The following is a 15,409-nucleotide window of genomic DNA, read 5'->3' as shown; positions in this document are numbered from 1 at the left end:
TTCAAGTCTGTCGCAACATGTTCTAGCATAGAGTCCCTCTTTGGGATCAGGGTGTGGTTTTCTCATGACTATGCTTTAGTTCGTATACATGCCCTCGTGACAAGGTAAAAGGGGACCTTGTACCTTGTCAACTAAGAAGAACCGGAAGCCTCACATGAAAGACCCGTCTATGTTGTGGAGAACCATGGGTGGAATGTCGGGCGACGCCAAACCCTTACTACTTCCAACCTCAGGTTGATGAAGCCGTTCCCCCAAATGCTCATGGATGGTGTTATTAAACGTATGAAGGCCCAGCAAATTGAATCTCCAACCTTGAAATTGCGTCCAAAGACAGGGGAAATATCCGCGTTACTGTTGATTTGAGGGGACTCAACTCTGAGCTCAAAGACACCCACGTCCAATTCCCAGTCCGGACGCTATTAAAGCCAGGTTGGGGTGCAAAGTGTTTTCTAAATTCGGTTTTAAGGAGGCCTCCACCAGTTGGAATTAGCCCAGAATCACGCACCCTCAGTCTTCTGTTGTGGGCCAAGGTACATATATCGTTACAGAAGACTTTGTATTGGCCTCAAACCCGAATCAGGGGAGCTTTCGGCAGCGTGGACCGGGGTTTTTGAAGATCTGTCAATTTGTGCATTTAATACATGATGACGTTGTCGTTGTGGGTGATTTTTTTAACTGTGTTAACCACGTTGTATGACACCTTGGTATGGGCCCATACCCATAAATCAGTACACTTCAAATGGGGAGAGAGACACGAAAGAGAGTTCCCATCCCTCCGTAGGCCGCTCATAGGGTTGGTGAACTGCGTACTCTAACCCTGAGCTTGCCACCCACATCATAGTAGACGCACACAGAGATGTTCTTTGTGCCATCCTCACCAAGGTGACGGGCCAACAACGGGGCAAGCAGTTGCTGTGGCGTCGAAGGCCACGTCAGGCACAGAAAAATGATACCCCCATTTGGACCTGGAGGCAATGTCGGTGGATATTGGGCTAAGGAGTGTTATGTTATGGACGCGCGGAGAACAGACAGACGATGTACTCTGGTTGAAGCTCTATTGCAAACTGTTTATTACGGTAGTTGGGCATGGATACAAGGATCGTATATACACAGAGAGCATATATGAGGAACGAACGAAGGCATGATGCAAAAGCATAGGCGTAAGCCGTGATAACCTAAATAAGGAATAACACTACAAGGAGATTTCGCCCAGTACCTAATTGGAAACCCAGCACTGAAAGTTCATCCAGACCACAAGCCTTTGATCGCCATCTTTCAGCATTCAAGACAAGGATCAGTTCGAATTGAAAGAATCAAACTTGGACATCAGGACATTCCTTACTAGGTCTTTCACTATTAAGTCCGCAATAATCCGGCCGATTAGTGCTCTAGAAATCCATCCCACGGAATAAACTTCCCCAAACGTAAAAACGAGACAGACGAGGCTGAACGCCTGTTATTCATTTTTAAAGGGGTGGCATCACGTAGAACATTGGACACTCCATCATTTCTAAGAAGTTTCAATCCTGTCCACAGATTGTATCACTGGCAGACTTTATTCGTCGTGGGGGTGACGGACAACCTCCCAACATAGTGACCAGTATCGCCAAATCCTGGACAAACTGTCTGTGGCGTACAGGGGAACAATATTTCGTGGCACGCAGTGGTCCTCCCTCTTTGTCTCCGGGTCACGGGCAATGGAAATTGGCCATGGAGCCGTCATCTGGAAATATCAGCATGAAATGCTGTATGTGGTCAGTCGTATGGTTTTCTGGAATGGACAAAAGGCTCGAAATCTTCGTTTAAATTGTGTGTAGAAGTGTCAAATGTACGTTCCGGCAGCCCGTAAAGAAAAGATCAGAGACCTTGTTCTTGAACAAGCACCAGAGATTTTGGCGATGCAGGAAATGTGGCAATTCTCCAGGATTCAACTGATATTCATTCATGGATACGACTTGATAGGAATTGAACGAACAGATGGGAGACGGGGAGGTGGAGTGGGATTTTTGATTAAAACAAACCACAAATAGCCTAACCTAAAAACCTTGAATTAATGGACGAAGATTGTGAGGTAATAGGAATTGAATTAGGAAAAAGAGTCTTCCTCTCTGTGTACATACCACCACATGCTGACTTTAATCGAGCTTTCCACAAACTAAATGATATTCTAGCAAACACTGAGAGAAAATCAGTCTTTCTTTGTGGCCTCTGAACATTGATTTGCTGAAAACATCTAAGACTCTTACAGACCTCATTGGCCTTTTAGGACACTTTAATTTATCACCCCTATCAATGATGCTACAAGGATTACCGCACACTCCCGCACTTTAATAGAACATATCTTCACTAACTGTTCCGAGGTATGTCCTCTGGAATACTTGAATGTGACGTTAGTGATCACTTTGCAACTTTTACTTCAATAAGCATGAAATCAGTAATAAGTAAGGACCTGTCCAAGGAAATAGAAATTAGAGACACAAGAAAACCTAATCTAAAAAGACTAAAAGATTTATTGCAAGCCAAAGACTGGGTGTTAGATATGGAAAACCCCAAGCAGGCATTTAACAATTTTGAGACACACGTCTGTTCCTATTTATTCGATAGTTATTCGCTATTCAATGCTTAAAATCATTTGAATCTCATAACAATATCAGTGCCCTCCAAGTGTTTTTTTATCCATTCGTTCCACTTTTGAAGGGTTTCTCCTTGGAAATAGTTGCTCCAATCGCCCACTTGGCCTTTGCGGAAAAACTTGGCTAGGAACTCCTTTTCATAGTCATTTCTGGCTTTGGCCACAGATATATTTCGCATATTGTCGATGGTTAAGTGTTTAACCAGAGTGTCTAGCTCTTCCTCAGTGCGCTCATATCCTAAGAACTGGGCAAGATCTTTGAGTCCAGCCTTGTGGTCTTGTTTCATGTCCTCGAACCAAATGAACTTAAAGTTTTCATGACCTCTCAAGGCCCAACCACTCTGCAAAGAATAATCAAACATATTTCGCATTACTCTCCTCTTCTTTTTGATGCCACCTTTTTTATGATGGCAAAGATGCTGAAAAGTGTGTTCAGAATTTCGTTAAACTGCTTTGAAATATCTACTGTACGTAGCTTAGATCAGTTCAGGTTCAAATGTCGAAGCATTAAAACTTCGTCAATCAGGATAAGTGATCTGTAAAACGTACATTATTATTGTTATGAGAGAACAGATGACGTTGATGTGCAAATAACTTTTGAGAGTCCAGAGATAGCGTCACAATACTAGCTCTGTACAAGTCAATCGTCAAGCCTTATCTTAAATATGCTTCACCCATTTGGGCTCCAATAAGTTCAGCAGGTTTGCAAAAGGTTGAACAAGTCAAAGATGTTTCACTAGGAACATCACAGGTATGTGAGTGCTCTTTAATTGGGAGAGACTAAACAAGCTGAGACTATTCAGTGTTCGGATAAGGTACGAAAGGTATCTGACACTGTACGTCTTCAAGAGTATCCATGAGCTTTGTCCCAACCCAGGATTTAGGGTCAATTCTAGTGACCGTAGAGGCTTAAAGTGCGTTTTAAGAGCACCTTCAAGCCCTCGAGAATCCAGGCTAGTTCGAACAATGAAGTCCACTTCTCTTCTTTCTCGGGCTCATTCATTGTTTAATTTGCTCCCCTCTAATATTCGTAAGGAGTACCCATGAAGGAGCTCACGGTAATTTATCAAAATTCTTGATCAAGCCTATTTTCCAGTGCTAGGCAAATCTGCCAACTGTAAGTCGTTGGTTGATCAAGTATTATGCATATGAAATTAAACAACATAAACAAAATGTTCATCTTGAACCACTTGTAGGGAGTTCCGTCAATAAGGCTCATGAGCCCAAATACACTAGGTTTAGCCGGCTTATTTTGTATACCTTGAGGTGTTGCCAATAGTCTCCATACACAAGGCGCCCATTGAAGAAAAGCTCACTGTAATCTTCAAAATTTCCATAGAGCTTATAAACAGGTTTTCCAATGGCGCTATGATGAAAATACGAAACGCATGTGTCCTTTGGATTGCGACATACGTAAACAACTGAAATGCAAGCATTCCATCCATCAATGTCGAAAAAAGTTGACTTTTGAAGACTCCCTCACCTTTGCAAGTTTCCACCAATTTGGGCGGCAAGAGCTCAAGTGGAATATGCGTTTTAATCACTCTGGGGGACTGCATTTTGCCAATAAAGCTGACAAGGTCCGTAAACATTTCAGGCGGGGGCTCTTTGCTCCCCACTTTGATTTCAAAAGCCCCTGATGACTTCATGATGTGTCCAAATTCAAGAAATGGCGTCCGGGCGTCGAAAGGAATATTGCTATTCAAGTCGAAATTGACCAACTGCCAAACTGATTCCTGAATGGACGAAAGTACATGAAATTGAGGGACAACGATATCCTCTCTTGAAAGGTATCAGCTTTAACCGATGCTTACTTGGGTCCACGTTGTCCCACATTTTGGATACGTCACAATCCAGATGTCATCTGGTCGCAATTCCATATTATAAATTCGTTTGGCATCTTCCTCGTATGTTTTGGGCAGAATGATGCGTCCTTAAAGTGTATTTAAAGGTTTGGAGAACATGACGTCTTTTTATTCATATTTGAGTTTTTGTCATAGTTCATAAATAGTTGACACAATTTTTGTAACTTCAATCGTAGACGCTCTTACGCATGCGCTAACATTAAGAACTTTTTTTTCTTTTTGACCATTACCGGGTAAAAACAACAGCAATGCACTTTTAGTTACATAAAATGGCACAATACTAGGTTTTTAATGTAAATCACCAAGGGATTTTTTTTCAGACTTCCTCGAAGCTACAGGAAATAGAGTCCCAGATGAAAGTGAAAATGTGTTTGAAAATATTCTAATTCTTATCTAATTTCCTTTTCATGAAATATCTGATCCACCGAACGATATTTCAGATGTGAATGAAAAACATTGTCATGAATTTGAAATATCAAAGCAATCAAATTATTCTCCTCTTTGACCAACTCACTTTAAATAAATAAGACACCCTTGTATGAAAAATGTGTGTTATTTCAAGCTTTTTTCTAGAAAGAAAATGACGTTGAATACGATGTAGGGCTTTTGAAGGTTCGATTGATAAATTCAAGTCCGGAGAACTTTGTATTTTGTACGCATATCACATTTGTCAAAGAAAATAAGTCCGTCTCAAACCGACTCCACCTTAAAGAGGGTTAGATCCAAGGATTGTATATCCTTGTGAGTTATAAAAAATGATCAAATTTTGGTTTTATAACAAAGATCTTACAATTCTTGCAGTAGCACAACCATGCAAAAATATAGTAGTACTATTCGGCTTTTTCTTAGTGGAAAAGTTTCCAAAAATAAGCCAACCGTACATTTTTTATTTTGAGTGGTTTGGACTCTTTTACGTCTCCTTCAGGCCATCGATAAGTAAATGAAGCATATTTCATGAGTGCTGCCTGTTATAATTAGGTTTTGGATTTGAATAAAGAGTTACTATCCTGAACGGCAGAAGTATGACTTCATACTTTAAGTGCGCCTAAGGAAGATTAAAATCTTTGCTGGTTTGGGAATATAGTCTTCAATTTTGAAAGCAATTTATCGGTTCCGTGTGAAGTCAGTTTATTCTAGTGACGTAGCGATTTGAGTGGGAGATAAATCAATGAGCTAAAAACAAGACGCAAGAGCTGATTTAAAAAATCACCCATGAAGATTGGAAGTTTCATTTTGACCGCATTGAAAGATATGCCCTGGAAAGCGGCTCTAATTCGATTTGAAATTTCAACATCAATTTGTATTACTGCAATGTTAGAGGCGTTATTTCTCAAAAATAGAGGATGTCTGAAGTAAAGTTTAAAATTGTGCACGTCGAGCTCACTCGATTGCTACATAGTTTGACAAAGAAGGGCAAAAATTTTCATTTTGAAACTTCGGCTGGATTCTTGGATACAACCGTCTCGTCTCCTCTTCTCTCGTTTCACCCGTCTCACCAGGGTGGTCAAAATGCCTTATCAAGTATTGAGAAAAATACGCAAATTCATCTTAACACTCATTTACTTTTAAAAGCCTTAAGAAGTAATTTTGCCGTGATTGATTTATTGAATTCTAGCTCAAATAAAACGCGCATATGGCCAATAGTTAACCAAGATTTGTTTGGATATTTCTGTTAGATTTCAAAAAGGCTTTTCAACAACTGTGGCAGTCGTCCTAGTGGTGAGAGGAGAGGGGTAAGCTGATCATCGAAGAATACGGCTTTCAACTAATTCCATTGCAGCCAAGATACAACTTAAGGAAAACACTCACTCAAATATCCCAACAAGGAAAAAACTGCTTTAATCTTTAAGTCATACATGCCTACGAGATAGCTTAAAAGCACTTACCTGGCATTACTTGCGTCACATTAAGTTCCAAAGAGCCTTCCTTGAAGACCTTCCTTTTTGCCTCCTCATCCTCACGAGAAACAGTTTGGAACGTGAAAGGAAAATCGTTTTCGCCCATTTTTCTCGTCCCTCGTCGCGTTACACCTAAAAGATCGATTAAAGTTTGGACATATGAGCATGAACTCTTTATTCTATTGCAATCATCAAAGCAAAAGATAAGAGAAGGCTCTGAGAAGTGCACACCAGCTTCAAAGATGTTTGTTCTACATGTATGTTTTAGTCTCTGTTCACTTTACTAACGCGTTGTTAAATCTAGTGTTCTATCAAGGCAACCACACCGTAACGAAACTCACGGATTAGCCCGAAATGAGATTTCAGGCTTAGTAAGCAAATCCTGCCTGATGACAAGGGATGCAGATTTTAAATGTATTGACTTTCGAAATCGCCCTCTACCGGCTCAAGAGTGCAAGACTGGAGATGATACTCAGTACACAAGCTCCATACTTTTGTAGGATTCTTGCTGATTTTCTTTGACTTTTCCTCCCCTCTTTTAAGCTACCTTTCATTGGTTGGCGCATTTTTGGCTGATCTATGGGTATCAACTAATTCATTCTTCAAGTTTCTTGTTCATTTGGTTCGTGATTGTTGCCTAAACAAGTCATAATAGCCGAAAAAGTCTGTTGTACTAGTCTTCATCCATGCCATTTTGTACTTGTCTGATTATGGTCACGCAGGGCAAGGTGACTCGAGAATACATCAGCCGTTACTTTCTCCCTCTCTTTCTTTTTCTCTCTAGCTCTTGTCATTCACAGGGTGACCGTTTCTAAATCATAAAGTCTGCTTTTATTTTATCCTTATGGATTCTTTGAGGAATTAGTTGTTTTTCCGGGTGCGCGGAAATATGATATAGATCGCAACGATTGTTCGTTTTATGAAAGTCCCTTCCCTCCATAGAAAATTGTCACCTTTACCTCTTAAAGAATATTCAATGTCATAGATTTAATGCCAAGATTGAGCTGAAAAATATTTGATTCCCTCAATTCATGCACAGGAAAAATCTACGTTTTCATGGATTACACGAATACTGCGTGATGTGTAAAAATTCCTATTAGTCACCTCCACAACATGTTGTTGGAAGCCATCAAGGTGTCAAATATTTTAAATGGACATATACCATAACGCATGTTAAATATCTTGCACGTATATTTGAATAACAGGGACAAGCATTTGAAGTAAGTCTGGTCAACCTTTAAAAAACAACAATAACAAGCTGGACATTTTGTTGAATTCAAGACAGTTCAACGTTCAGAATCAATCATCAAGAAAAGCAAAAGATTGACTGGCGCTTTAGTGTTAAACTGTCAATGATCTTTAACGAGTTAGCAATTTTTTTAGGACTTAACTTACCATTCTTGTATTTCGTTTAACTTCTTCATTCAGAGCAAGGGCGGAATAAGGAGAGCAACGACGCACACTTCGTTCACAATAACTGAAGAGAAAACAAGTTTCTCGAAGTACACACAAGCCCGATTTACCATAACAGAACTGAGCACATATTTCACGTTTGAAGAAGATTTGACGTAGCAGAGGTGGGCGCTGGATTGTTCAATGGTCGTTTCTTTAACAAAACGGATTTTAATCGCTGAACAGTTTGCCCATGCATGTTGTAGTCCATTGATTTTAAGCAAAATCATCCTCTTATGCGTGCATTTTATCCCAACCCATGTTTTAAGGTCAATTTCGATGAATGTAAAGGTTTTACGTGACTTTTTTGAACAAGTCCTCCTGTCTTATTTCTTGGGCTCCTTCATTGTACATTGTGCTCCCCAGAAACATTCGCAGGAAATATGTAGGCATTGATCCAGTAGCATATTTGAAGCCAAACTTGGACAAGTTTTTGACCAAATTTCCACATCTATCTTATAGTTCAATGGCTAACCAGACTCGTCATCTTAAATTCTTTGATGGATCAGGTGTTATATGGAAATGGGCTTAAGCAAGAATTGCAAAAAAATCCTCTGAAACTGTGAGGGATTTTGTTCCCAGTAGTGATAAGGAAGTTGGCAAAAAGCGGAAATTGAGAAGGAATGTTATAATGTCACCTCCTCCACCCAACTTTCATTCACCAATCACCTGAACTCTGCAATAACCAAGGCCAGGGCCACGATCGGATACATCTAAAATATACTTCCCATCGAGAATCTTCCCCTTCCAATAGTCCTTCAACTCTTGCCAATATACATTACCCCAATTTTCCCTTATGGCCTTCACCTTTGGCTTCCCAACTGCACCAAATCTGCCATTATCATGTTCCAAAAATACTTTTTACCCAAAAAAGCTATTTGGGACTTTTTCCCATTTTACAATGTTCTATTTTTATAATAGACTTTCTTAAATCTTAAACTAGTCTTTTTTGTCTAATATAGCGTGATTTAGCACCTCCTCCGTATTGAAATGTACGTCGTTGACCTCCCAAAAATTGTGCTGACTTCATCGTGCAGCTGCTACTTCAAAGTCCCTATAGAAGCGATAATGTTCTTGCTATTCATGCAATGGTTTTTTCAATCTTTACTTGCGTTTAAATCTATGAATGCTTGGCTAGAGAACTCGGGTCGACAACGAAAAAAGTGGTTTGACGAGTCGGGCTGACGGACGAGAGAAAAGGTACGAATGAGCGGATCGACGCCACAGATCATATAACGACTAGATGTCGCATTGGCCCGACTTCAGTGCAGAGGAAAATGGATTTTGTGTCAACAACTCTGTACACCTAAAAAGAGGAGGGCGACTGCCTGATCAGTACTAACGACCTACAATTGCTGGGAATCGCTGGACCTTCAACGAACGCTATCAGTGACAAGCTCACTCTGAATCCGACCACGCTGGCGGATGAAAAAGTATGAGTCACTGTACACCAAAATTTATGTAGCAGCTGATGAAGGCAAGCGTTCGCATTTTTCCTTGCGCTATGCGAGGTCTAGTCATTACATGGTCTGTGATCGACGCCACTATAGGTTGCCGAAAATATGCACGTTTTAACCTACGTGGTTCAATTTGATTGTGTCAAGTCGCAAGACAACAGTTGTCGACAAGGAGAAATCCTTGCCCCCAATAATGTCATGGCTCACTTCTTAGCTGGTACTAAACCACTGCAGTGGACCAATCGCTGAAGGCCATTGTTTTGAATGTGAAGTAAGTTTTCAGTGAAATCTTCAGTTTTTTCTGCATGCTTAAAAAAAGGTAAAGATTTAGATCCAATTTTGAGGCTTGAAAGACAAGTATTCTGTACTCTGGTAAAATTTTGCTTTACAATATCACCGGGTCGTATTGTGCTCAAATTTCATGCAAAATACAACTTTTGAAACGCAACATCTCAAAGTCCGTTCGATGGATAGAAGTCTTGGCATTTGAGAAATCTCTTAAAACATGTTGTGGGTACCACTGGGTCATACTGCGTTTCAGACCTGTTTTATTGCTTTCAGTTCCAGCTTATTCAGTTCAATTTTTTTTTATTTCATGCGTGTATTTTAAAGTATAACAACGTTTTGATTCATATCTAGTATAGAGCAACTTTGAACATGTTACCGTGCCTCAACAGCAACCCAAAGTTTATCACGCGGATTGCCCAAGAAAGTATAGTTATTTCTGATAGCTTGTTGAGGAGTCTCCTCACAAGTTTTGATCCGATACTTTGTGAGCACGGAAACCAAGCCAACCTTGGCTTCCAAGAGTGCGAATCTCATTCCAATACAAGCCCTTGGGCCTTGTCCAAAGGGCAGGTACGCATATGGACTTCTCTTCTCCTTTGCCGCTTTGGAGAAATTGTCAGGATTGAACTCGTTGGGTTGATCAAAGTATCTATCGTCTCGCATGATACTATAGGCCATCATATAAACATCGGTTCCCTTGGGAATCATCACATCATGTCCAGGGATTTTGTAATCACGGGAATTGTTCCGACTAATCAATGGGATAGGACAGTGAAGCCGCAACGTCTCGTGGAGAACTGAGTCTAAGTAGGGCATGGTTTGAATCGTGTTGTAATCCGGGAAATCCTGATCCTCGGACAGGTTGGCCATGACTTCATCGATCTCTTGAATCAGTTTCTCCTGAGCAATCTGACTCTTGGCCAATTCATAAGCGCAATATGTCATTGTCATGGCAGTGGTGTCATATCCAGCAATAAGGATCAGTAAAGCGTTAGAAACCACCAAGGTCTCGTCAAAGTCGGTTTTTTTGATTTTGTGGACCAATGTGGAGCTTTGGATGACATTGTCCTCAACATCGATTTCGCCTTTTGCCTTGAGAGTCTTTTCAAAGTGAATGGCGTCAATCATGAGGTCGACCAAATCGTTTTTCCTCTCCTTGGTCTTGACCCGATTTTGGATGGTTTGCATGATGATGTCGTAAAAGAACTGTGTTTCAACGGGTTTGAAGAAAGGGAGCTTGAGCATTTTGCAGAAGGCGTTCAATCCCGGGATCAGAGAGCACATAAGCATAAAGTTATCCCACCGATTACGACCAAATACATTTTTGGCATGTTTGACTAATGTTGTTTCTTGACTGGATCCAAACGATCCGGCGTCCACTCCAAAGCCACAAGTGGCAATGGTATCCATGCTGTATTTGCCAAAAAGATCTTTGAGATCAATGGGTTTGGAATCCTGCGCACATTGCCTCATTTCCTCTTGTAAGTTCAAGCTGATTGCTTTCATGAAGTGCATCATGAGTTTCATTTTCCCGGAGGTGAAAACGGGCGAGAACACTGATCGAACATCCTTCCATAATTCTCCTTTTAAAATGAGGAGTTGTTGGCGCCAAAGACGATCAGTAAACACTTCTGAATCTCCACCAAAGACATTGAATTGTCCGAAGCGATCAACGAATACCTCAAAATCCTTGATAAGGACATGCTTGATCAACTCCAGATCATTGATGATGATCGATTGTTGACCCAAGGGTCCATAGATTCCAACAAAAGGCTTCTCCTTGTGGTTTTGATACACTTCGTCAATTACATAAGCTGGATTCCTTTTGGAACCGATAACGTCTGGATGAAAAGTGGGATCATTTCCCAGTGGGAAAGTCGCATTGGGTTCACTTGGGACTCCATGACGACTCCAATAAGTGATCCTATATTTGAAGATCCCGTAAGTGATACCAACCAAGGTCAGGAGAAGGGCAAGCAGCTCAATGATCATAGTTGCTCTACTACAATGTGATAACTGAAGCTCTCCATAAAGATTGTTTTCATTTATAAGCAAGTATTACTCAAGGAGAACATCTTTAGCAAGGCATGGACTTCAGACGATTTTTTTTGTTTTAAAGTAGTTGGATATATACACACTCTCTTTGCAAATTGTATTTCGAAATGACTGAACACTGAAACGGACACACAGTATACAAAACATTATTTTGAGAAGTAATTGCTCTTGGAGCTTTGTGTTACGGCTCTGCCAAGCCTGTTGATCTTGAATTGTAACTACAATTTAGGGTTGTAACTCACGACACGTGAACTTTTGAGAGACATTTTTCAAACAAAAAGAGTAACAGGAGGTGGCTGAAGATATTTTTTTATGAAATTTTCATGTTTGTCCTTTTGACCTACCTAGCAAGCTTAAACTTCCCGACTACTGGAGTTCCCTTGGGAGGTGCTGCAAAAATTGAAAAGTTTTCGAAGATCTTCAATCTGAGTAATGATGACCAAAATATGCTTTGCCCTATCTATGTCCTAAATCAGGTTTAGTTGAATAAAAACCATGTTTCAAGTTGTTTTTTTGCATATTTTTATGCATATTACGGCAATGACTTTGCACTTATTTTCTACTCCTCTGTTTTTTGGCTTTACGAGCTTTTTCCATGTTTGGCGCATTTTTTAGGTTCAAAGTACTTTTTTACATAATTTCTTTGTATTTTTAATCAAAATGTATCTTGTTTTTAGCTTGTTCTGACGTGCCTTCATCCATTGTTAATTCCATTATCAAATACATTTTAGCAAAAACTTGTGAAGATAACAGAACACAAGACAACAATCAATTGCTCCATTTTTTTGTAACATAGAGTACAATTTTGTAAATGCTGTGACATAGAGGTTTCCTTTTGCAAAAGAAGATTCGATTTTTTAATATTCCTTTAAGTTCTACCCTACCAATCAGGATGGGAGATTTTTACTCTTTCACCATGCACTCACGATGTCCCTCGTGTGGTTAAATATCCGAGACTGTTATGCGATTTTTTTTTGCCTATGTAACAACTTAGGTAACCCTCATAATAACGCATTCCAGACGAAGCAGGTGTGATAGAGCGCGTGTAAAATTGCAATGCTATCTCGCTGCTTTGGATGCTTGACATACTTAGCACACGAGGGTTTGTGGACATCCACAACAACCCTTAGTGTCCAAAGATCTTATTACATCATGATGCTCATGAGAGATAAGGATACATCAAATTGACCAATTGATATGAGTAGCAAAGCATGTTGCAAGCAAGGCTTATCCTTTTCGTGGCCAGAAGCTGGTCAAGAGCAACCCTTTGAAGCAAGTGAAGCAATGACCTGGATTCCAAAGTGGCGACATCTAACCCAAGCGCCACTTACAAGATCTGCTATTGTTATAGCATCACATAACCCGCAAACGTAACATTACAAGTTGAAGTATAAGTATTGTAGAATAGAAAGCCTGAATCAAACAAAGTGTAAAAAAAACCTTATGCTTTATTTTAATAATCAATTCTCGAAGATGCTTTTTGCAAAAAAGCACGTGATTCTAAAAAATCTAACTGGCTTTGAAGTCTATTTTTATTGCGTTGACTAAAATGATGTACTTGAAATAACCGTCTTTTGATTTTTTAGAGTAGGAAACCTGAATGGTATTTATTCATGGTCTGGACATTTTTTTGCGGACTTCCTTACCGCTATTGGGATTGGAATCCCAGCAGTTCAAGACGAGAAACTTATTCACTTTACACGGTGTTCAAAAAGCCCTATGAAGTTTCCAGGGAAATTCCCAAACACAACTTGGCATTTTTCTACCTCAAAAAGTTTTAGGGAACAACTTTGATTTAATTGTTGTATATAATTCTAGCCCACATAAAAACTTATATACCTAAAAACATTATGAAAACTAAAACTTTCAAAAACCTACTCAATGTAAATTGGGAGCACACTTAGCTAGCTCTTGATTCAAGCGAATTACTTTCATGAAGTGTATCATGAGTTTCATTTTCTCGGATGTGAAAACGGGCGAGAACACTGATCGAACATCCTTCCATAATTCTCCTTTTAAAATGAGGAGTTGTTGTTGCCAAAGACGATCCGTGAACACTTCGGAATCTCCACCAAAGACATTGAACTGCCCGAAGCGATCCACAAAGACGTCAAAATCCTTGATGAGGACATGCTTGATCAACTCCAGATCATTGATGATGATCGATTGTTGACCCAAAGGTCCGTAGATCCCAATGAAAGGTTTATCCTTGTGCCTTTGGTAGAGCTCGTCTATCACGTAGGCAGAATTTATTTTCGCACGGATGACATCAGGATGGAACGAAGGATCGTTGCCAAAGGGGAAAGTGGCATTGGGTTCATTTGGGACTCCATGACGACTCCAATAAGTGATCCTATATTTGAAGATCCCGTAAGTGATCCCAAACAAAGTCAGGAGAAGCACTAAAATCTCAACGATCATTGCTGCTCTACAGTTCATTAACTTGTGCTTTGATGAACGATTGCTCTGCCTAATATGCGTGGATTAAATTTTGAGCTCAACTTTATTCGCAAACACTGCACTGCGCTAAGTTTCTACTTGGGGTCGTCCTCTGTGTGAGTAGTTACGAGGAAAGAGTCCTGCTAGTTTGACTCCATGAGTCGGTAGCTAATTTTTTTCCTCGTAATGTCACAATACATCTTATTTAGTTAGCCTTTTTATGACTTAGGTGTCTCGACTTTGGGTAATAATCCAACCACGAATTGTGTTTCAAGGGCACGAGCCTGGACCTTTATACTTTTAGGGACTTCTCTCGCTTATTGATGTATTTTGGCAAAGCGATTGCTTGGCATGCCTGTCTTTCAGCATCTCTGTAATGTTTTTTTAGGGACATTTGTCTCTTTTTCCATGCTGATTAAATGAATAAATGCCTGTGGGACCAAAGACTTGACATTGGAACATTGAAACAAGAGAAAACCGTATTCTGAGAGGTCATTCGAACTTTTGAGGCTTAATGGCTCTCTTGTTAAGGGATTGAATTGCAGTTCCAAGTCATTTATCCTTGAAAATGATTTTCATCTTATGATGTATTTTTATAAACTGACACATTTTCACTCATTAACATGCATAAAAAGTACTTTAAAGCCTGAAACAGCTGTCTTTGACCTCATTTTTGTTAATTTTAAGCTTCTTATTTTTTGCAAATGTTTTTTCGAAATCGTAGGCAACTTTTTTAAGTTTAATTATGAGTTGTATTTTGGTTTGTTATTGCCTTCACTGTACCCAAAAAGTGGTGATAACTTATTTAGATGAACCTTAAACTCCTAATAGCGGGTTTGACAACTGAGAGTCAAAGGGATTAATCAAGTTTGAACTCCACCCGACATAATTTCATATGTGCCGTATTAAATTTCAATAAAGTTCATGCACGATGTTTAGACGATTGACTTCTCTTTGATGTTTTTTAGATTGTTTCAAAAATTGATGCAAGCACCTAAAACTCACAGGCCTTTCATCTCTTAACATTGGAGGGCCGACTGAAAAAAACCAGAAAACGAACCTTTTCGTTGAAAGATGTTTCAATAGGTGCTTAATGTCATCGTTTATTGTTAGGTCGGGCTCAAGCACTCCCTAGGGTGCATATTTTGCAATATATCATGTTCTTTAAAAGATTGCAGAGGATGCGTATAATTTATCTTTTTGACTTCAAGAAGTCGGCTAGTTACCCTGAAGATTTTGCTTCAATAGGGGATGTCAAGTAAAGGAAATTCAAGGACAAATGTGGTCCGGCACCCTGATTTTGGGCATTTTGGGGGGAGAGAA

The 15,409-nt window shown here is 39.8% G+C and overlaps 4 protein-coding genes across 4 annotated transcripts in view; all 4 read right to left on the bottom strand.

The window, feature by feature from the left end:
• Nucleotides 1-2,590: 2,590 nt before the first annotated feature.
• On the bottom strand, nt 2,591-8,048 carry LOC131892099 (sulfotransferase 1C4-like). Its single transcript, XM_059241842.1, has 6 exons — nt 7,791-8,048; nt 6,384-6,527; nt 4,447-4,565; nt 4,116-4,368; nt 3,893-4,053; nt 2,591-2,973 (listed from the first exon to the last, which is right to left on the bottom strand). Exons 2-6 carry the CDS (start codon nt 6,499-6,501, stop codon nt 2,629-2,631), a joined length of 996 nt encoding a protein of 331 aa, XP_059097825.1. The 5' UTR covers nt 6,502-6,527; nt 7,791-8,048; the 3' UTR covers nt 2,591-2,628.
• Nucleotides 8,049-9,870: 1,822 nt separating this feature from the next.
• Nucleotides 9,871-11,597, bottom strand: LOC131891983 (cytochrome P450 6k1-like). Its single transcript, XM_059241695.1, has one exon. It carries the CDS (start codon nt 11,582-11,584, stop codon nt 9,965-9,967), a length of 1,620 nt encoding a protein of 539 aa, XP_059097678.1. The 5' UTR covers nt 11,585-11,597; the 3' UTR covers nt 9,871-9,964.
• A 1,864-nt stretch (nt 11,598-13,461) lies between these two features.
• LOC131891984 (cytochrome P450 6k1-like) lies at nt 13,462-14,077 on the bottom strand. Its single transcript, XM_059241696.1, has one exon. It carries the CDS (start codon nt 14,066-14,068, stop codon nt 13,526-13,528), a length of 543 nt encoding a protein of 180 aa, XP_059097679.1. The 5' UTR covers nt 14,069-14,077; the 3' UTR covers nt 13,462-13,525.
• An 814-nt stretch (nt 14,078-14,891) lies between these two features.
• Nucleotides 14,892-15,409, bottom strand: part of LOC131891283 (uncharacterized) — a 2,968-nt gene continuing 2,450 nt past the window's right edge. The window contains exon 8 of the mRNA XM_059240809.1: nt 14,892-14,929. Coding sequence (XP_059096792.1) covers nt 14,892-14,929 — 38 coding nt within the window. The remainder of the gene's footprint in view (nt 14,930-15,409) is intronic.

The sequence above is a fragment of the Tigriopus californicus genome, chromosome 12, assembly GCF_007210705.1.
Source record: "Tigriopus californicus strain San Diego chromosome 12, Tcal_SD_v2.1, whole genome shotgun sequence".
NCBI classification, from domain to species: domain Eukaryota; kingdom Metazoa; phylum Arthropoda; class Copepoda; order Harpacticoida; family Harpacticidae; genus Tigriopus; species Tigriopus californicus.
This window is presented reverse-complemented; position numbering and strand designations above follow the sequence as displayed.

Bases quoted from the DNA above. Each gene is read 5' to 3' on its own strand.
- LOC131892099 (XM_059241842.1), bottom strand. From the start codon at position 6,501: ATGGGCGAAAACGATTTTCCTTTCACGTTCCAAACTGTTTCTCGTGAG. The intron at 4,369-4,446 runs GTAAGCATCGGT...TCGTCCATTCAG, and splicing joins GTGGGACAACGTGGACCCAA to GAATCAGTTTGGCAGTTGGT. The intron at 2,974-3,892 runs GTATACAAAATA...TATTCTTTGCAG, and splicing joins ACTATTGGCAACACCTCAAG to AGTGGTTGGGCCTTGAGAGG.
- LOC131891983 (XM_059241695.1), bottom strand. From the start codon at position 11,584: ATGATCATTGAGCTGCTTGCCCTTCTCCTGACCTTGGTTGGTATCACT.
- LOC131891984 (XM_059241696.1), bottom strand. From the start codon at position 14,068: ATGATCGTTGAGATTTTAGTGCTTCTCCTGACTTTGTTTGGGATCACT.